This window comes from Pundamilia nyererei, unplaced genomic scaffold (genome assembly GCF_000239375.1).
Source record: "Pundamilia nyererei isolate P.nyererei 1_Seehausen unplaced genomic scaffold, PunNye1.0 scaffold00141, whole genome shotgun sequence".
Taxonomy (NCBI): domain Eukaryota; kingdom Metazoa; phylum Chordata; class Actinopteri; order Cichliformes; family Cichlidae; genus Pundamilia; species Pundamilia nyererei.
The window spans coordinates 1015380-1037806 of NW_005187542.1; the positions used below are offsets into that span (position 1 = coordinate 1015380).

Consider the following 22427-nt stretch of genomic DNA (forward strand, 5'->3'; position numbering starts at 1 on the left):
CTAATATATATTGTAATATATCTATATCACTAAAGCACTTCTGGATGGATGCAAACTGCATTTCGTTGCCCTGTACCTGTGCATGTGCAATGACAATAAAGTTGAATTCTATTCTATTCTATTCTAAGAATGCATAATGACAGTCATGGATTGACCTCCCCTGAGCCCAGGCCTCATTAATGAAGCAGTGTGGTATCATCTTGACAGAGCAGAATGAAAAGGCAGCATATATCCAAAGAAAGGCTCTGGAATGTCCTTCAAGAAGCCTGGAGAACTATACTTGAAGACTGTTTAAGGAAAGCTTGCATACAAGTTCAGGCTATGTTTAGGAATAAAGGTGGTCATACCAAATAATGACTTTCAAGCTTGAATGTTTTTGCCGTATAATTTGTATTTCCATGTATGTTTGCATGTTTTAATAAAACACTACCTATTTCCCATTGTATGAGCAAAATGTAAATAAATAAAGGGTGGCTCAAAACCTTTGCCCAGTACTGTATTTAGAAAGTAGATGTTAGATAAAGTATAAAATCTGTTCTCCTTTTAGTGGCTTGGGAAATTCTCTTAGCAAAGAGAACGAGAACAAATCTTTGTGTGCAGCAGTGCATTCTAAAGTTTAATAAAATCTACACCCTGTGTTGGACCAATTTGGCAAACATCATCCAAAGTTATTGACCTTTCTGTCCATTTTTCTTGTTTCCCTAGGGAGACGCAATGTAGACACTGTAAGACAGGCAAGATCTTTCTTTAATTCTTTTGGTCATTTTATGATTTTTATTACAGAATTTGGAAAAAGGCCGAATATGGCATGCACAGAAGGTGCTGAGCTGGATTTAACCCTGCTATTCATTAGGAAATCACTGGTGAGCCAAAAAAATTCAAACAACTGCTGCCTAATATTTCTTTGGTACTTTATGTGTTGCTGAAAAGGACCAACTCTCCAATGCCTGAGTTCTACAAAACCTCTGAAGAAGCTCTCTTCTTTCTGGCACTAAGATAGAAGCAGTGGATTCTTTGGCTAGTAAACTGGAATGGCCACCAGCATTTTCACTCACATTCTTTTGTTAATTCATAGTTATTTGTTCTAAGGTTTGAAAAGTTGAGAAGAAAAGTAAGTTAAAGGTAAAGATTTGTGTATGAGCTATAGGGATATGTTCTTAGCATAACTGAAATGTTTTCTATTGTAGGGTCTTTTACCTTACAATTTAAACTGCATTGAGGCAACTGTTCCTGTGATTTGACACTATATAAATAAAGTTGGATTTATGTTTTAAAGGTCTATTGCCCCAATTAAAAACGTAAGAATAAAGAAGCTATGGCTTAAAGCACACATCAAATGCAAACAGTATATCGCCTAAAAGTTATTATATTTTAAAATTAATATTGAAATACGGCCCCATTTTATTTTTATTTTCTTTGGGCTTCAGACTTTTTCAAACAAACACATTTGAATACACAATTCCAGAAAACTCAGATTTTGCCCTCCATCCTTTACCTGATTTTTTAATGAAGCTTAAGTTCAATAAGGAAGACCTGTAGTCACACATTTGTCTGCTTCCCACATGTTTGGTCACTAATCTAAGCTTTACATTGCTTCCACTTTCCCACGCTATCAAGCTCATTGTGACATAATTAGTCTAGTCCAATAGTCTTTCTGCTGGCCTTCTTTAGGCCAATCAGCCTGCACTCTGCATACTTTAAATCTCACTGCTCATCTGTCATTCACCCTTTCAAACGCCTTTGTGCAACCCACCTCTGCCCTCATCTCCCTTGTTCCTCAGGCTCCATTCAAACCTCCGTCTTCATCTCCACCACCAGTATCTGCACTCCAGCAGGTTCTGTCCTAATCCCCATCACCACTGGGATTCCATTCTGCAGTAATGGGCCATCAGAGTCTAACTGCCAGATACCTTAATTGAATTCTATATATCAATATATCATCTTCAGTTTCTTCTAATTATCTCTCCATATTGAATTGATTTTATCAGTAAAAAATGCACCGGATGTTTAAGTGTAGTATGTTATAAATACTGTAAAATTGTTTTCTATTGTTTTATTTTGTTTCCAATTTGGTTTCTTAGCTTTGTGTACATGTTTGCTTGAGTAGACCTGAAAAAGAAAATTTTCATGAATTTCCAGATCTCTGAACTTGGTCCCGCTGGAGGCTTCTTCCTATTAAAAGGGAGTTTTTCCACTGTTGCCAAGTGCTTTTTCAGAAGGGGTTGTTGATGATTATTATTTTCTCTCTATTATTGTAGGGTCTTAAAAAAAGCAGTTAACATTTACGTTGTTTGTTTTCATGAATGGTTAGTGTTCTTTATGTTTCTTACCAAACTGTGGCACAGCATTTCCCTCACAGTCTAATAGCAGCATTTGAACTGTCTGATTCAGCCATAATTGTGTATGTTTAGCACTTACTAACATGTATTTGTTGCAATAATCAACATGTTGCAATAATCTTCCTCACAGACATGAGTAGTAGAGGCTGTTGTTAACCTGGGGAGGGCAAATTATTATAAATTATTATCACACAAAATTTAAAATTGATATCTTGAAAACTGTAGATGCCAGCCTGCTAACTAACAAACAGACAGATAAACAAACAGAACTGATTACATACTCCTTCCATTCAGGGCCAAGAATAACACTAAGATGGAGAAAAAAGAGAAAACAACTCGATCAGATAACACCTGAATTTGAGTGACCTGGTTGGAAGTCAACATACTCATGTCACTACAAACAGTCAAACTCCCTTGTTCAGGCTTTTAATGCACTTCTGCATCTTTTCACTAATCTATCCAATAAATGAGCGGATAAAGACATACTGAGACTACTTGTTGAGAGAAGATGCCACCTATGGGCAACATCTAAGATAAGAGCCCTTTGTTTACACTGTTCCAGAAAATAGTAATGTCAAAGTATCTTACTGTATATTTTACAGTTTTGTACTGTCTTCCTAGAATATCATTAAATTTACATAAGTAAACTGTGATTTTACATGTCAAAGGTAAAATAACATAACAGCACTGCAAATATAGTAAAACACAATTTACTTGTTTTTTAAATATATTATTTTGTACATATGCATATTTAGATTGTAAAAATACATTCAGAAATGTATCATAATTTCACGAATATGTGTCTGTTATGTGAGAGAATGATCTGTTAAATTCAAATGTAATACTATGGAAAAATATATAAAATGATTGAAAATTAATGAGAATAATCAACAATTAAAGGAATATTTGAATTATAATTCTGAATATAAACATTCAGATCTTCACTGCAGCTTCTACCAAGAAAGAAAAGGACAGGGATTATATCAGTTTATTAGTGTTTCTGTACTTTTTCGCTCCTTGACATATACACACTTTGTCTTGAGTGACTCATATGTGTGACTATAGATTGAGGTGCAGTACATGGAGTCTGTAGAGGGTTGATTCTGGATGCATAGGCATAAATAGTGACAAAATGGAGACACTGAGGAAATGTCAGATTATCATTTACCATCTGCCACACTGTAAAAAAAATTGTAATATAAAAGTATTCTACTGTGTATTTTACAGTTTTGTACTGTTCTTCTAGAATATCATTAAATTCACATAAATAGACTGTGATTTAACATTTCAAATGTAAATCAACGTAAAATCACTGTAAATGTAATAAAACATAATTTTCATGATTATTAAATGTATCTGTCTGTACATATGCATATTTAGATTGTTAAAATACATTCACAAATGTATCATGATTTCACAAATGTCTGTCCATTACTTGAAAGATTGAACTGTTGAATTCAAATGTAATGCTATGGAAAAGTATATAACATGGTTCCTATAAGCTTGTGTTACATCACATAAGTATTATTATCATTGCTATTTAGGGCGATCATGGCTCAAGAGTTGGCAGTTCGCCTTGTGATCAGAAGGTTGCCGGTTCGAGCCCCGGCTCGGAGACTCTTCACCTACCGCCTACTGGTGATGGCCAGAGGGGCTGATGGTGCGATATGGCAGCCTCGCCTCTGTACCAGGGCATGTGATTCATATTGCCACATTCATTGACCTTGTTTATAGGTAATTTCATTGTTTGATCACGTTAAAATGTTCCTAATTTAATGTCTAAAAGCACTTGGAAAAGGCAGAATCCCATGTAAAATTAGCGCAACAAACTATTTTCATTACTGAAAATAACCGTATTTTTATGGGACAGTTATTTTCAGTTTTTTTACAGTCGTATTTTGGCGCCCCAGCTGCCCGAATATTACCGTTCTTTTAAGATGGTTTTTTTTTCCTATTTATAGATGATTTCATTGTTTAATCACGTTAACATGTTCCTAATTTAATGTTTAGCGGCACTTGAAAAAAGCGAGATCCAATGTCAAAATAGCGCAACTAATTGTATTTTCATTACTGGAAATAACCGTATTTTTATGCGGGAGTTATTTTCTGTTTTTTTACGGTCGTATTTTGGCGCCCCAGCTGCCGGAATATTACTGTTCTTTTAAGATGTTTTTTTTAACAGTGTAGTTGATAATGTTCAAAACAAATGGTAAATGGCCTGTATTTATATAGCGCTTTACTAGTCCCTAAGGACCCCAAAGCGCTTTACATATCCAGTCATCCACCCATTCACACACTCATTCACACACTGGTGATGGCAAGCTACATTGTAGCCACAGCCACCCTGGGGCGCATTGACAGAGGCGAGGCTGCCGAACACTGGCGCCACCGGGCCCTCTGACCACCACCAGTAGGCAACTATTAGTGTAGTTGATAATGTTCAAAACAAGAGTCCCAGGTAGTTTTTATTGATACCAATAGCCTGTATATATATAGCCTTTTTTCCCATATGATGTAAGTATATGAATGATATTAATGAGAACAATGATTGTTTATGGTAATGATAACTTAAAGGAAGCTCTTGGCCATCTTTCATGACAGATTTATGCGGTACATTACCTTTTCTTGAGACCTTTTTAATCAGTTAATATATAAAAATTTGAGAATCATCCAGTTCAACCCAGCTTCACTTACTTATTGCAGACTAAGTCACTGTTGTAACTAAATAAGCTGAATCAGGAATTGGTCCTCTTGCTTCAGAATAATTTACTTTACCTTCCATGAACTTGCTAATGGACCAATAGAAGACAACTGCATTTATGGTATTAAGCTAAGATCAGCGTACCAAGAGTTCAGAACACCCTTATAGATAAATGTGTTTTAATTGCAAAATTGAATACCATTTGGGTTTTTTATTGGTATCATTACTACCTTCTGCCCACAAATCCCATCTGTAAAAATGGCATTCTTGTTGGATTGTCCATTAAAACATTACTTGGAAAAAATATACCCCAATTAAAAAGATGCCAAACAGCCTTTCAGGAAAGGATGCTGAATTATTAAAGCAGCAACAATACTTCCTCAACTTAAAGGATCTGTCAGCATAATGTAATGGGACCTGCACAAAATTTGTGAAGCCATTACTTTTTTCTAAAGTCCTGTAGTGTTTTGTTTTTTTTTTGCTGCTGTAATTAACACTGCAGTATATATTCGCTCGCCAGCTAATTACCTCACATGTTCAAACTGTAACTGAGGAGATGACAAAAGCCACGTAATGGAAAAATCTGTAACTCGTACAGCAGGTCTGCTCGATCAGTGAAAATCAATACGTCTTTGACCAAGGAAATTTCAGCAGGTGAGGCGCACTGACCACCCAGACAAGGATTTAGATATGGTTCACTACTGCTTCTGCCTGTCTCTGCAATAAGTCATTACAGGAGTCACATACTGTTAAGTTTATGAAGCTTTATTTCAAACAGAAGACAAAATAGAAATGAAAAAAAAAACACCTCCTTATGCTGATTTAAAGAAAATCAATGCTTGTAATTACCTAATATACTGCAAAGTTTGAAAATATAGCTTTATTTAGATCAGTCAGCAAATATATAGATCCAACGTAACATAAACAGAGAACAGATATCCATTCCTCTGCACACCAGGTGCACTCAGTCTCCATCAAACAAGACTAGATTCAAAAAACTCAGTACAAAAACGCTAAATTCAATCAGAGCTGTTCATCTCTCCATGGACAGGTGAAAACACATGTTGTCATTATTAGCTGAATGGGCCCAAAATTTAAGCATTGTCACTCTCCTCACTATCGTAGTATCTGTTCCTCTTGATCTGCTCCTCCACTGTCAGGTCTTCGTCGTCTTCCTCTGCCCACAGAGAAATACCGTCCCTTCCTGCACTGTAGTCTGTGGCAAAGCTGTCGCTCTTCTCATCTTTTCCCCTCACATCTCTCGGGTCCATCCCAAAATCCAAAAGGTCATCCAGCACTGAGGCCGGAGGCCTCTCCCCGGCAGATTGACTGAAGATGTCAGATTTGAAATCAGATAGCAGGCTGGAGCTGCTGGTACTCAAGCCGGCAAAAATGTCCTCCAGGAAGCTTGATGTGCTAATCTTTGGCTCGGAGGCCTCGTGTTTGACAGCCAGCATTCCCTCGCCTGTTTCTGTGAAGAAATTTGTATCTGAAAAGCAATCTGTGGCTTCAGGACATTTGGCACCCTCTGGCACAAAAGCATCATCTGTCTGTGCCAACTCCAACACTTCACTTGGCATCCATTTTGATTCTTTAAAGGGATCGGCCTGAGATGAATCTGTTGCTCTAGCTGTATCTGTCAAAGCCTGCAGATGATTTTTATTTCCCTCAGCCTTGTTAAGCCCTTCGAGCAGGGTTTCATGGTCAAACAATGTCTGGTCATTATTATTATTACTATTATTATTATTGGAGTTAGCATTCAGCGCCTGTCCTGCTGTTGTCTGCTCATCTATTAATGTGACCTTTACTGCCTCCCCATTGTTCATGCTTTCATTATTTCCCTTATCTATCTCCTCCTGGCCTTCACTCTCAAATGCTGCACTTTCTACCTGCCTGTCATGTCCATTTACTTTCACATTCTCCCTTCTTCCTGCACTTTTCTCTTCATTCTCTTCTGGCACTTTCACGCTTTCTCCATCTCCACCATCATTCCCTTCACTTTGTTCTTTCTCCTCCACTCCTGGGTGCACTTCAGAGTACATTTCAGAATCCCTTTGTGCCGCAGCCTCCGAGCCGCTGTTTGACTCTTTACTTTCTCGAGTGTGACTGACACCCGCTGGCTCCTCAGCGGCTGCTACAGAGGAGGTCAGAAACTCGGACTGTGCTGGAGTCTCTTCGGGCTTTTTTACACTCTCTGTTAAACAGGCACTCTCATGCACCTTGTTATTTTCCTGGAGTCCATTTTGTACTTCAGCTGAAGGAGCAACGGTGTCTTTTAATGAGGACTTCACAGGCTGATTTAGGTGCTCGTTTTCCTGAGCTGAGCCCTCCTTAGGGGGCCATGATGGCTTAACCACCTTCAACTCCTCCTCGATTGCAAAGGATTTTTTAGGGGAATCTGGCTGGGGAGGCCACACTACGGAAATCTTATTTGTGGGCTTTTTGCTCTCATCAGCTGATTTGCTTCCATCATAATCCTGGGTGGCTAAGGTACTGTGAGCAGTGGAATATTTGGAATCCATGACTTTCTTTTCAGGTGACGGTGATTTCATGACAGAGTTCTGCGTGTTCTTATTATTCCAAAGTTCTTTGTGTGGTTTTTGTCCAAATCCTTCGTCATAATTTCCTTTGGACTTGAACAGTTGCTTGTAGTGTGGCTTGCAGTACATGCGTCCATGGAGAGAGGCGTAGTTGCCAAGGCTGTTTTTTTTAAAGAAAGTGGACAAGTTAAAACAGAGGAAAATAAAAAGGCAAAGAATGCGTTTGCTGTGTGAAGTAGCGCCACCTTAGTTTGCCTTTGCAGTGCTCACAGCGAAAGCAGCTTTTATGGAAGTTTTGTTTGTCCGCAATCAGAGATTCCATGGGGTACACTCTCTTCCGACATGCCCTGCACAGTTCGGACTCTGGAATTCGAATTTTCTGCAAAAGAGAAGGAAACATTTTAATTTGTAATCTGTAACTAATAATAGAGAAATGATTTCTATTAGTCTCAAAAAAACAAATGATAATAAAATAAAGGATTGGAAAAGCTGCAGAAAGCAAAACTTTTAGCAAAGTTCATAAAGTTAATAAGTAGATGTTTTTTTTTATCAATTATTATTATTTTAGTCATCCTTCAGATTTATCTCGGACCCGACTGTGTTTACTTGAACGCAGTCCAAATCCTTTTGTTTGTTTCTGCTTGATTGTTTTGAGTTTGGTAACTATAAACTGAACAGTTAATAAAAGTTAATAAAACTCTTCCGATCTTCTTAATCATAGAATATTAATAGAGTTCTCAAAATGGGAGAGAAATTTTATATTTGTGTTAGATGTCATGATTACAATAAAAATATGAATAATAATAATAATTATTATTATTGATTATTTGGGAATCTTATGCTGTGAAATGAAAAAATGTTGATTCAAAAAACGATGTTGGAAAAAGGAAGCACTGACATGTGGTGAATCCATTTCAGAAAAGAAAAGAATTCACATTAAAGCTGTTGTTTGTTTTTTCCTTGATGAGTTTTCAGGCGGTTCTTTGTTGTTTCACAGACAAAAACAGCATCTCACACCCAGGCAGGAGATATATTAGTTCAATATATTAGCATCATTGCTAGTTTCACACAGCAGACATGAGTTAACAATAAACAGGAACAAAATGTAACCTGTGAATATTAAAAAGCATAAAACTGCCAGGATACAAACAGTGAGTTTTAACCTTTCTGACAAATGAAAACACATGAAAGAAAATCAAGTGTTAGAAAAACACATTCTGAAAGTTAATGCTTTTTATCTTTCCACACAGTGCAGCCGATTCCTTAAAAATTCCCCACACAAAGCATGTTCACCACCCCATCATGCCTCATGCCACAGCTCAGTTTACCCGTCACGACACTCTGCTGCTGGTGCGTTATAATCTGCGAAGTCCTCTGCTCCGTGACACTGAAGCCCAGGTTCTGGAAAACTCCTTGGCTTTCAGCCCATGATTGCTGGAAGTTTCTCAGCAGTTCTTCGGAGGAGGCCTCAGGGGGCACAGCAACAGTAGGAACTCTTCCCCTCACAACGTCTGCGTAGGACGGAGGGTTACCACGGGTCAGGGAACTCCCAGAATGCACCTCGCTCCTCATCTGTCTTGTCATATTTCCAAAGTTATCAATGGTGCAGAATTGCTCAGTGACTGATGTCGCTTCAGAGTGACCCGCCTGCCCGGAGCAGGCTGCTTCAGGTTCTCTTCTTTCTATTTGTTCTCTAAGCTCTCTGGCTGCTTGAGAACTATGCTCTCCCGTCTCGAACACATCCTTGATTGCTTTGACATTGAGTGTGGGGATGTCTTCGGTTCTTGGCGCATGTGGTTCAGTCTCTGTTTCCTCTGTGTCACTCCCCAGCCTCTCTGCTATTACAATAGGATCTTTTCTGGTGTAAACTTTTGGTTTCGGAGATTCAAATCTGTTTACGAGCTTTGACAAGTCAACTCTAGGGAGATCCTCTTTAAGAATATCTATGGCAACGGTTTCAGTGACTTCCTCACTATCAGGTCCCAACCGCTCAGGGATATCTATTGGATCCTTCCGGATGTACATCTTTTTAACCTCCGCTCTCTGGGCCTCCTCAAAGAAAGACTTTTTATCCTTCACTGTCATCATGGAATCCACCATTTCTGCGACATCCGTCAAGCCTTGCTCGTTTCTCTCAATTAGGGTCTCCCTGTCTCTAAACGGGGATGTCCGCTCTTTTTCAGCAGCAAAACATTCGGGAACTGGCACGAGAGGAGGAAGGGTGATAATGTGAGAAAGCTTTGATGTGGCATCCCCCAGTTTCACCAGCTTCTCTGAGCGACTCAGTGTGGGAGAAGGTGTGGCCCTGCTAAAGGTAGATGTAGGCGTATGTGACTTGCCATGATGTGGTGGAGGGGTTCCGATTGATTTGTAGGGTGGAGGAGAAGGTGTCACTCTGAGTGGCGAGTCAACTCTCCTGGACTCAATACTAATAAAAGTAGGAGATGGAGTGCGGATGCTTGCTAATGGAGAGGACACCCTGTGATCGGCTCCTTCACTCAGCTCCTTATGCACTCTGTTCTCCTGAGGGGACTTTTTCTCTTCCACTACTTTCTTTTCAGCACTGGAGGAGCCAGTGCTTATCTTTGATATCTTTGCAGTCGCCCCACCGAAAACGTTCTTCTCTGGTCTTGGAGGCACTGGCGGTGGCACGGGCTGGTTGTCTTTGTCTTTTCTTTCCTCCTTTTCCACTGTTGTCAGGTTTTTCTCAAAAAATGCGAGCTTTGTTTCAATTATATTTTTGACATAAACCATCATCTCTTGCAACTTTTTCTTGCTTTGCTGCTTAGCAATTTCACTTAAATTCTTCTTCTCATCTGAGCCCATTATCCAGTCAGGGACTTCACTTAAAATCGTCCTGACAGTGCTGGAGTCTATTTTGCTTGGCGTGCCCTCCAGCTCTTTCATTTGAGTGAGCAGCTTATGAGTTACAGTGCATTTCTCTAAATCGGTGATGTCTTCATGGTAAGCCTCGTCTTTGTGGGAAATTTTGCCTGCCCCTTTCACAGACACATCCTTAGGCTCACCTTTTGACTTTCCTGCTTTGATCTGAGTTTTATTTATCTCCACCGCTTGCAGCTTCATTTGCTGTTTTTGCATCTGAACAGCCTCTTGCCTCTGAAGCCTTTGCTGTACCACACTCTCAGTCACAACCACCTCCTCTTGTCTTTGAATCTCCTCTGTCTTCACGCTCTGCTGACTGTGGGAGACAGCTACATGGCCTTGTCCCTGTTGGGTTGCTTCACATGTTATCTTAGCCACCTTGGGTGTTAACACAGTAACTGATGGCGACAGTTTTACTTCTGTCTCATGTTTTTGCACCTGCTTTCCCTTTCTTGTGTGAACGTCTACTTCAACTTCCTTCACAGGTTGGGTCACTTGGCTTTTTTTCTCTTTTCCTTTCACTTCTGTTTTCACCTCAGTTCTCGTGGAAATTAGCAGGTTGCCTTCCAGACTCACTTTGGTTTCACTTTTCTGTGACACATTACTTTTCTCTTGCTGTAAATTCATTTCACTTTTCTTTTGTCCCAAACTGTCACTTTTCTCTTCTTTCTTCTCCCCCGGCATCTTAAAGGTTTTTACCTTGAAACTTGGAGTCACCTTTGGAATTTTAGTGGGTTGAGGGGGACTAATTTTCTCCACCTGAGTCAAAGGCACATTAATATTCCTTACATCTTCAGCTTTCAATGTGACCTGGCCTTGAAGATCTACATTTTCATGGGCCGCTCCCTGTGTGGCAGTAACAGACTTGGTGCTAGATTTCTTAATAATCTGCTGCTGCTCTTGGACTGAAAAAGTGGCCAAGTTCGAGCACAACTGGACTTCATTTTGTAAAACCTCATGGTGAGCATGAGAAACAGAAGCAGTCTGATTGGCGGATGTAGTTTGTCCCTTTTTATTAACTTCGGCAAAGGCTAGATTTTTTTCCGAGGATTGCTGTCTGGAAACATTTGAAGATCCAGCAGCTGCTTTCTTATTTACCACTGAGATCAAAGGTTTGCTCAAAGGGATTTGGGAAGTGGCTTTCTTAGAAGGCATGTCCTGGACCGCTATTGCTTGTTTGGAAACAGTTTTAGCTTTTTCGGCCTTTTCTATTGTCGCTATATCTACTTTTTTCTCAGTGTTTTCTGCTGCAGGATGCTGAGCATTAGCATCAAATGACTGTATATTACTTGGGGGAGAAGTGGGGGTATTCACTTTACTCCTCTCCATTTCATCCTTCTCCAGCCTTTCTTGGCGGTACCTTTCCTCTGCAAACATGAGTGGGGTTTTAAATTTGCGAGCATAAGGTCTAGCTTTGGATGCTGAATCAGGGTCTGGAGTTGGAGGCAGTTTAATAGGAGGAACAAATACTTTTTTAGGTGGCTGTGGGCTTTGCTTTTGGACTGATTTTGCAACTGGAATGCTTGATACTTTTGTCTGGGACATTGCTGTTGACTCAGTCTGATTGCTGATTTCAACCTGCTGGGTTATTTCCTGTTTCACCTCCTTAACTTTAGCTTCTACTTTCTTGACTGTTGACACAGCTTTTTCTTGCTCAGGAGGGAGCTGAGGTGGAGGCGGCGGAGGAGTGGGTTGTTTTTTCTGCCATTTGGGCTTAACTTGTATGGGCTGCTGTGGTTCTGGTTGCTTGGGCACTTTGAATAAAGGTCTGCTAATGGGTTTCCCTGGCCTTGCAGGGGAAGGCTGCGGCATTGCATTAAGCTCCTGCTGTGAGGGAGGTGGAGGGAGAAAATCTTGTGCGCTCGCAGAGGGTGGTGGTGGAGGAGGTGGAGGAAGAGGGAAAAATTCGGGCTCAGACTTTATGCATTCCATAGGAGGTGGAGGCGGTGGAGGTGGGGGAGGGAGGTCGCTGTCTTGCCTCATCATCGAAGGCCGGTACATGGGGGGTGTTGGGCTCTCAGTCACTGGTGAAGGCGGTGGAGGGAGGGAGAGCTCAGACTCTGATGGGGGAGGCGGCGAGGACGGAGGAGGGGGAAAGTGAATCTCTGGCTTCACTGGCTTTTTATTCACACCTTTCCCTCCCATGTCAAGGCTATGGTTATCCACCTTCATATTCTTTACGTTCTGTTTTTGTACGAGAGCCTTATTTTCTGTTTGCTTTTGACACATTGACACCTGCTCCGTTATATTTTGCTTGTGCACAACAGTTTTCTCCGTCACCGTAGTGTGCACCTGTTTGATCGTCTTTGTCTCACACATTTGCCTGTTTGAAATGTTCGCCTGTGATGTGCTTTGCTCCTCTTTCACCACCGACACATCAGCAGCCCTCACATCTGTTTGATCTTTATTAATCATTTGTTTATTCTTTATCATAACAGGCTTGGTTGCCTGTATTTTCTGTTTCTGTTCTTTCGTGCTCTTCAGTTGAGAGGCCCCTGCAGGATTGTCTGTTTTGGCTACAGTAACAGAGCGGTCCTCTTGGGTTATTACCTGTGTTTTCAACGATTTGTTTTCATGCTGCTTCTGTGTGTGCTTCTGTGACTCACCACTCAGAGAGAGGTTTTTCACAGCGGGGGCTGGACTGACTGCAACACTCTCGCTCTTAACTTCATGTGCACATTCATGCTTCTCTTGTTTTACAGTTAATGTGTTTTGCATGGGCGCTTTTCCCTTCTTGGCAGGATACATGCGCTTGGGTTTTGAATACTGCTTTTTTTGCATTAGGCACTTTATTGTCCCTTGAACGTCACCTTTCACAACATCTTCGTTTTCCACCTGTGTCATCTCCTGTCCTTCATAAAGCGATTTAATGGACGTTTTCACATCCCCTTCATGGCTCCCTCTGTGTTGCATTCTTGGGGACGTTGTTGGCTGCAGCAAGAGCTGGATGGTGGCTTTAACATCACCTTGCTCGCTCACTTGGTGCTGATAAACCTTTTTCTCGTTTGATGCCTCATGTAAACTTTGCATGGCTGTGTGGATATTTCCTTTAACAATCTCCTCTTTTTCCACCTCTTTCACAGCTTGCTTTGCCTCCTCGAGGGACTTCAAGGTGCCCTTAATATCACCTGGCACTAAATCTTCAACAGCTGCGTCGGTTTTGCTGGACGCAGATTTCTCCAGTGACTCGAGAGCACCCCTGATGTCTCCTTTGATGATTTCAGGCTTTTCCATTTCTTTGGCTTGATTCTGGGCCTCCTCCAGAGACTTCATAGTAGTGGGTATGTCTCCTTTTACCACCTCCTCTTTCTCTATTACCACTTTCTGATTGATGGCTTGGGTCAGTGAATCCAAAGCTGCACTGAGGTTGCCTTTAACAATGTCCTTTTTCTCTAGATTTCTGTATGTGACAGTAGGCTCTGTCATAAAAACCTTAACAATGCTGTGCACATCACCAGGAACTATATCATCCTCTGTTACTGTGCGACCGATCTCTTGCTGATTCTTCCGCAGCAATATTTTGGTCTCCTCGATGTCACCGCCTATAATGCGCTCTTTTTGGACTTTTTCTTGGAGTTCATCCGATTCATACTGGAGCTGCCTCAGGTAATCCAAAGCTCCGGACTCAATGCATGTGGAGTAAAAGCTGACATTACCCCGCTCCGTGTCTAAAACCTTTATCTTTTTAGAGTCTTCTCCATCTGAGTTGGAGAGAAGGCGATAAAGAGTTTTGCTGACATTTCCTTGAATGATATCCTCTTTTTCCATGCCAGTCCTCTCCTCCTTATTTAAAAGAGAGTAGATAGTCATCCTAACGTCTCCTTTCTCATCCTCTTGAATCAGAATGCCACGCTTGGAGGAGCCTTCCCTCTTGAGGAGATTGCTCATGGCCTCTTGAATGTCACCACGGATAATTTCCTCTTTCTCAACATCGATTCCCCTTTCCTGGTTGAATAGCTGCATCACAGTGGTGCTGATGTCCCCACGCTCCTCCTCGTCGATAGTTATGACCCTTTCAGTGGTCTCCCTGCGGTTCAGGAGGTTCATCATTATGTTGCTCAGATCCCCTCTAATAATCTCTTCTTTTTGGATCTGAGGAGTCTCCTGGTTCATGAGTTTATACTTTGCCATGCGGACATCTCCAATCTCATCCGCTTCAATAAGAATACCCTGTGAGTCCACCATTTTCTGAGAATAAAGTTCCTCAAGTGTTTCTTTGACACTTTTACCAATTATCTCTGTCTTTTCCACATTGCTCTCATTGAATTCATGAAATGGAGTGCTTTCAAACAGCCATGTTGTCGTCTTCACATCAGCCTGTGGGATTTCCTCCTTTATCACAACAAGATCTGTGCCATCACTCTCTTTGATTCTATCAAGCGGCTGCTTCTCAAAGAGCCACACAGACTGCTTGACATCCCCTTTCATTACTTCCTCTTTTGTCACTCTTTCCATGCCATCATACTCTGCGCCATCGCTGCGTATCTCATCAATCGTGCGGGTTTCAAACATCCATGTGGCAGCTCTAACGTCGCCTTTTTGGATTTCACTCATGCTAACAGTTCTGATGTACTTTTGAGACATCTCATCAGTCTCAAAACGCTGCTTATTTTTCTTCACATCGCCGCCTTGGATATCTTCAACTGTCTTTGACCTCACTTTTATCTCCTCTGTAATTTCGTCCAGAGGTTGCGTTTCAAATCTCCACCTGGCAGAGCTAACATCCTTTTTGCTGATACCTTCCTCAGTCACAGCTTTAATAACATACACCTCCTCAGAATCTCTAATTGAATCCAAAGGCTTTGTCTCAAACAGCCATCGGGCCCCCACCACATCTCCTCTCATGATTTCTTCTTTAGTAACTGTAGTTACTTCATGATAGTGGCCTTCTTTGTCACAGATGGCATAGAGAGGCTGGGTTTCAAACATCATGGTGTAATTTTTCACATCCCCTTTCTCTATTTCATCTCTAAAGATACTGGAGAGTTTTGAAATATCACTCTCAGTAGACTCCTCTTTAATTTGATCCAGAGAGAATGTCTCAAAAATAAAGCGGCCTTTATCAACATCACCTCCCTGAACATCAGTTACTGTGCGAATTTCCCTTGCCTCAGTGCCTTCATCACGGATCGCATCAATCGGCTGGTTCTCGAACTTCCAAGTGCAGTTGACCACATTTCCCCTCTGGAGGTCCTGAGCTTGTTGCACCTTCAGCTTCTGCATTGTCTCCTCAGAGGTGGAGCTCATAATGTCAGAGGAGCAATTCTCAAAGATGTACTTCATCCTGGAAACATCACCAGACTGGATGTCGATTTCTGTGACTCTCCTGAAAGAGCTGCCGTCCTCCCCAGTGATGTTTTCCAGATTCTCTGTTTCAAAGAGGAAGCGAGCCAGCCGCACGTCTTTTCCCTGAACATCCTCCTGCTTTACAGTGCAGGTCTTCAGGATGGTCTCTGACTCTGAATGATCTCGTATGTTGTCTAGTGTCTGTGTCTCAAAGAGCCAAGTACATGTTTTCACGTCACCTTTTTGCACTTCTTCAACATCGGACTCACTCTTATCCACTTTTTCATACAAAACATCCATTGGCTGAGTTTCAAATAGCCACCTACAAGTCTTTACATCTCCTTTCTCAATCTGAATACTTTTGTTAGTTTTATTATCTTCATTCTCAAAATTACCGAAAAATTGAATGGTGTCAAGTGGTTGGGTTTCAAACAGCCACTTGGCTGTTTTGACATCTCCTGACTCAATTTCCTGTTTAGATATGCCCTTTATGATCTGAAACTTACTAATGCTTTCATCAAATTCATCAATAGGACGCGTCTCGAACATCCATCTGCAACTGAGAACGTCTCCTTTCACAATCTCCTCACGCCTCACAGTCCTTACCTCATGGTAATGGCCAGAGCTGTCTTGCATAGCATACAATGGGGTTGATTCAAAGAGAACTCTGTTGGACTTGACATAGCCACTTGTGACACCTTCGACCTGAATTTTCTGCATTCCCTCACATTTACTTAAATCCATGCTTTCAAACCTTTCTTTGTAGTTTGTCACATCCCCTTTGTCAAGCGCTTCAATATTCACAGTTCTTGTAATCTCCTTTTTCTCCTCCCTTATATTCTCCAAGGGCTGACTTTCAAACACCCACCTTTGATGCCTCACGTCACCCTTTTCTTCTTCTGTTGCCATTGTTTTCTTAAGTTTTCCTACTTCAACCAGCTCTTTCAGATTTTCCATCGGTACTGTTTCAAACAGATGTTTGGCTGATTGAACATCACCTCCTACAATCTCCTCAGAGGGTAAAGGTCGAGCATTGGCATTATCTTTCAGAGTATCCATAGGCTGAGTCTCGAAAACAAGACAGTGGTTCCTTACATCAGCTCCAATTATTTCATCTTTTTCCTTCTTTGAGCTCTCCCATTCTTCATCCTTGATCGTATCGAGTGTCTTTGTCTCGAAAAGCCATCTACCTTTGTTCACACCACCTTGAATGTTATCCTCCATGGAAATCCCACATATCAGCTTTACTTTGGCAGGGTCTCTGTTGATCATATCCAGAGGCTGGGTTTCAAACATCCAACGTGATGTCTTCACATCTCCTTTTTCTGTCTCCTCTCTGCGAATGGTAGTGATTTCCAGCATCTCTCCTGAATCACCTCTGATGACACACATGGGCAGTGTGTCAAACATGCGGGACGTTGTCTTCACATTGCCCTTAATTTCTTCCAGCTCAGACTTCAGGTTGAGGAAGTGACTCTCCTCGATTGTTTCTGTTTTACCCAACCAATCCAGATGCTGGGTCTCAAACAGATACCTGGCGGTTTTCACATCTCCACCAGTAATGTCTTTAGTCACACAAGCATCCGTCTCCTGTTCATCTTCTTGGTAGATCTTATTCAGATAATCAAGCGGCTGCGTTTCAAAGAGCCACGTCGCAGTACGGACATCTCCTCTTGCTAGATCGGTCTGTTTTTGCGATTGCTCAGTTGTATCGGATGTTTCTGCGCCCAGAGTATCTATAGGCTGCGTCTCGAACATCCAAGCTGTGTATCTGACATCTTTGCCAGCAATGATTTCCTGCTGGGCAATAGTCTTCTCATCATTCTCATCAGGGGTATCGTCTTTAATTGTATCTAAGGGTTTGTTTTCAAACATCCAGCGCATGGACTGCACTTCACCTTTAAGGATCTCATCCCACTCCAGGTATTCTCTGTCAGGGCTCGAACACTTACTGGAGCTGTTGCCATCATTTTCAAACATATAGCACACCTGCTGGACGTCACCCACCCCTTCCTTGCTCTCCAACTCTGTCATTTCTGCTTCACTGAGCTGACTTAAAATGTCAACTTCAAGGTTTTTGCGCACTTCTGGGTGTATGTGTTTGTAGAGGCGCTTTATTTCAGCCATGCTCTTGTGTTTTAAGTACTGTTCCCTGTTAATAGTATACTTATGTTGAGATGTCGACTCCTGAGGCTGAGGAGAGACAATGTGGTCTGGGACTTTTTGTGACACCTGCAGCAGGTTTGCGGATGGAGGAGGGAAATGGTCTGTCACCTCAGAAGCCACTGTTGAAGCAGATGCTACTGATGAAGCAGAAGCTGTCTTTACAGTGGAAGAAGCTTCATATCTTGTCATAGCAGAATTTTTAGAGGTCTGGTTCACTGGTGCCCACTGAAACTTGTCAAAATCCACATCAACCTATGATTCACAAGACGTTTTCATAACAAAGAGAGGAACAGTGAGGTTAGAATCGTATTTGGAAAAAATATGTTGATTTTGTGGAATGAAAAGTAGTGGAGAGGAAAGCTTTGAAGCTGAGCAGGAATTAAGAAGTTGCACATTTTACACCTCAAATGAAAATGATTGGAAAAGTTAAAGCTAGACGCAAATAATTCTAATTTGGATGTAAATGCACAAAAGCTGACACATGTTGATTGAAATACTCATTGAACTGCAGACAGTAATGCGACCGTTCTTTTTTGTGTGTGTTTTTCTGGGGTTTCTCTTTAACGGTGAAACTGTCAGACTTCAGCTGTGTAATGACATGAGGCCTTTTATCCAATCCAATTTATTCCCCATCAACTCATGGCATGCGCAATTTCCTTTTGATGATTTCATGATGTGGCCATATCCTCATACTGATACCTAATAAACAACCCAAACTATCATCTATTTCGATAAACAGACAGCATCATTACCTTAATTTCCTTGGCTGGTGCAGCTTCCTCAATCGTTTTTTCATACTGCTGCTTCAAAGCCTGAGTGGAAACCTTTGGTACGTCCTCTCCTCTGACAAGCATAACTGAATTAGACACAAGAAGAAGGCTGCCTCATTAAGTCATTCGTAGTGGGGAAGCTCAGGGGGTTTGGAAAGAGAAATAAATCATTTCATTAAAAACCTGAGTAGTTTTCATTTTCTGAAACCATGCAGTGGTGATTGCCCAATTTCCCTTTCCAATATTTTACTTTCCTGACTTTGCCCTGATTAGATTTGCTGCTATGCACTGAATATAAAATCATCAGAATACCATCTCATTTTCAGAGCTCTTCCCTTATTCAGCGTGTAGAGAGAACAATTATTATTATGCAGGACATAAGGGGTGCTGTGATAAAAACCTGTAAATCACAGTATAAAAGGCATGAGCAGAATAACCTGTTTCATTGTAGTGGTTCCCGTAACTGGCAGCCGCGTCGTTCTGGTGGACTCTTTGATTGTGGCTCGCCTGTGAAAAGACAAATCAACAGTATACTGGCAACTGCACTCAAGCCTTGGACTGTTTTTAGTCAATGAGATATAAAAGGCTCGGTATAAGGCTCATTTACTAAAGAATTAATAGTAAGGTCTGTGTTTATTACAGGTAAGATGCTACCCTATAACTTATGACAAATACCTCTTCGAGAGAGAGGGCTGTGGTGGGGGTGAGCTCTCTGGCACTGCTTCTCGCTGTCACCTCGGAGGAGCTTGACATCTCCTGTCAAACAGAAAAATGGGAATGTGGACATGCTGAACCCCTCTCAGTGTGCCAACACACTCCCACAGCTAAAAAATAGCCACACACACACTAAGAAAGAAGTTTTATCACCTCATGACTGCAAGCTGTTGGAAACAGCGGGACGGAAGCAATTTTTAAACCATGAAAAAGGTTAATAAAGCCCCTCTGTGGTCGGTAACAAATGCTTTTCCATTACTATGCTGCTTCTCGGGGAGCTGCTAAGTTTGAATGCTGCCAAAGGAGGATTTTGGTGTTGGAGAGAAAAAGCAATAGATTACAAAAATTGTATAAAACTGAATCAGCCTTTTCCTCCACTGTGATTCATGCAATTTTGAAGGAGATGAAAGAGATGGATGATATTTGAGCTTGTATCCTCTGCTGTTAACATGAAAGATACATGGAGGGAGGGGGTTCTGCGCTTCAAAAACCACTTATGTCATAATGCGAACTTTCCTGATGCAAAACACGCATTCAATATTACACCTGTGCAAAAAAAAAAAAAAAAACAAACTTGAGGGGAAAGTGGTTTTGCCTTTGCTGCATAGAAGCAAAGGCAAAACCACTCGATGAAATACACTCAGACATTTCCCCTCATGTACAACTATGTAAAATTTAGCATTCAGCAAGGTCCTCGTGGCTCGATGAATCCACTCTGCTTCCACGCCTGAATGAGCAGATGGGGAAAAATGTATGAAAGGCCGGAATTGACCTTACTTCACTGAGATCCGGCCTCTGTCCCAAGCTGCTAGTAACACGTTCTGGCATTTTCCTCACGCACTGGATGACAGAGTCACATGGACAAGCAAAGTTGAAGGTGCCCTCTTTGATTTGACCTGCCACGACACCTCAGCAATGCCAGCCAAGGTTTTCCAATAAAACGCTACAGTAGAATTCAAATTATCCAGTCGTTTTTACGTTTCTCACGTTACACGGAGCTTGTGATCAGACAGGACAGCGAAGCCCTGTTTTCCAAGTTATGTAGGAAGAAGAAAAATGTTCCCTTTCATCTGCCACCTTCACTATCTCTAACAATTCATTAGTTTAGGAAAGGTTACGCAGTCCATATCACAAACATACTTCAGCCTCAGATTTTCCACTCTTGCTTTTGTGACATAATTCCATAGTGTAGTGGTTTATTTTTTTATTTTTTGCTGGCTCAGCACCAGTAAAATACCAAAATTCCTTTTGGGACTGCATAGATTCGGATGTTTGGTGCAAAACTCTTCCACATTCAAATGTGGACAGATACCTGGTGTGCCTTCAACTACCCCCTTGTGATGAGGAAACGGCTTAAAATGCACCATTACATCTGATCATAAAAAGCAAATGTATGAAATATATTTCTTTGGAAAATAACAACTATAACTAATCTTTTGTTTTATCTAAAATCATCACAGCTTGTCAACACATAGAATATGTATTGACCATGCTTATGGTCTCACCTGGACAGATCTCTGCTGGAAGTGAACCTGGGTGATGGTAGACTGAGAGGAGGAGGCGGCAAACTCCTGGTTCTCAAACTGTCTCTTCACACTGGCCAGCCCTCCAGGCAGTGAACAAGCCTCTGACTCATGCATCATCTATCAGCAGAAAGCAGATGGCAAAAATCACCCCAGAGTGTCCATCTACACAGGTGTTATAGATTAAAATGGTCAAATGGTAATAATATCCCATTTCTCCATGTTTGGCATAAACAAGTTTCGTAAGACTTATTTTGTGGCACTTGTGTGTATTTTTGCTCATAAAAAATAATATTTACTGAATGAAAGTGGCCACTTTTATTATTAAATTCCATTATACCTTGTATAAGCCTTATCGTTTCCTTTTGGACAGACTGTCAATCTGCTGTTTCTCTCAGGGGATTGGATCTGACCTTGATAAACTAAACTCTGTTCTCACTGTTTGTGTTATGTTATATTTGTTTGCATTATGCTAGTACAAAAAAGTGAAAGAAATTGCATTATGCTAATACTTTCAGAATCCTAGGCACTATAAGTGCTCTTTTAACCAAGAAATCACTGCTGTGCCATTAACATTCATTTTTCTTTAGAACTCTAGGTTGTAAAGATTGGATGTATCTTCAAATAAACCTGAGAAACATGCAGGTGCCCAGCAGGAATTCATTTGCTTTTTGACATTTATATGTTGACTTCTGCATACACAGCCAAGTTTGTGGCTGTTGATATTTGTGTTTGTGTGTGAGAATGTATTTGTAACATACTGACTCGCCACCTTCCCTCTTTTATACAAATGAGGGCTACTGTGATATTTGCAAGTTATTGCAGAGCAGTTCTGGTTGCTACAACAGATATTGATAATGATAATCATTCACATGGCCACGTGAGTATGTTAAAGACACATTCGGAATGTATTGAATATGTCTCCTTTAAACTGACGTCTAGATGTAGTGAAGTCACGAGCCATTTAGATTGCGAATTACTATATACCTGTAGGAAGAGCACTTTTGTAAAATTGACAGTGTAGGAATGGACTGGTACTTTCTATGTAACATTCACATGCATTCACACTTTGATGAACACATCAGAGAGCAACCCTTTCCTCTTGCCCGAGGATATTTCACGATGCAGACTGTAGCAGCCAGGGAGAAAACACCAACCCTTCCAGTTAGTGGATGACCTGCTCTACCTTCCAAATAAAAAAAAATCCACACTTGCCCCGCGGGCAGTCTTTTATGTTCAGGTCCTCTAAAAGAGACCTGGGAGCTTGAGGGTCCTGCGGGGTATCTTTGCTGTTCTTAGGACTGCACTCTTCTGGACAAAGATGTTGGATGTTGCTCCTGGGATCACTTGATAAACCACTCGCCCAGTTTGGGGGTCACGGCCTCAGTTGTTTCGATTACCACTGGGGGACTGGTATTGAGCCATGTGCCTGTTCATCTTTGCTGCTATGATGTCTGACAGGAGCTTCTGTTTTGTGCTGAGGCAGATCGTGGCTCAAGAGTTGG

The 22427-nt window shown here is 41.2% G+C and overlaps 1 protein-coding gene across 2 annotated transcripts in view; it reads right to left on the minus strand.

Moving 5' to 3' along the window:
- Positions 1 to 7672: 7672 nt before the first annotated feature.
- Positions 7673 to 22427, minus strand: part of xirp2a (xin actin binding repeat containing 2a) — a 76780-nt gene continuing 62025 nt past the window's right edge. For both annotated transcript variants that reach the window (XM_005744247.1, XM_005744249.1), the window contains 7 exons: positions 20905 to 21042; positions 19361 to 19441; positions 19123 to 19192; positions 18668 to 18771; positions 8909 to 18167; positions 7826 to 7959; positions 7673 to 7740 (listed from right to left, as the gene is read on the minus strand). In XM_005744247.1, the coding sequence (XP_005744304.1) occupies positions 7865 to 7959; positions 8909 to 18167; positions 18668 to 18771; positions 19123 to 19192; positions 19361 to 19441; positions 20905 to 21042 (9747 nt within the window). In that variant the 3' untranslated portion in view covers positions 7673 to 7740; positions 7826 to 7864. The remainder of the gene's footprint in view (positions 7741 to 7825; positions 7960 to 8908; positions 18168 to 18667; positions 18772 to 19122; positions 19193 to 19360; positions 19442 to 20904; positions 21043 to 22427) is intronic.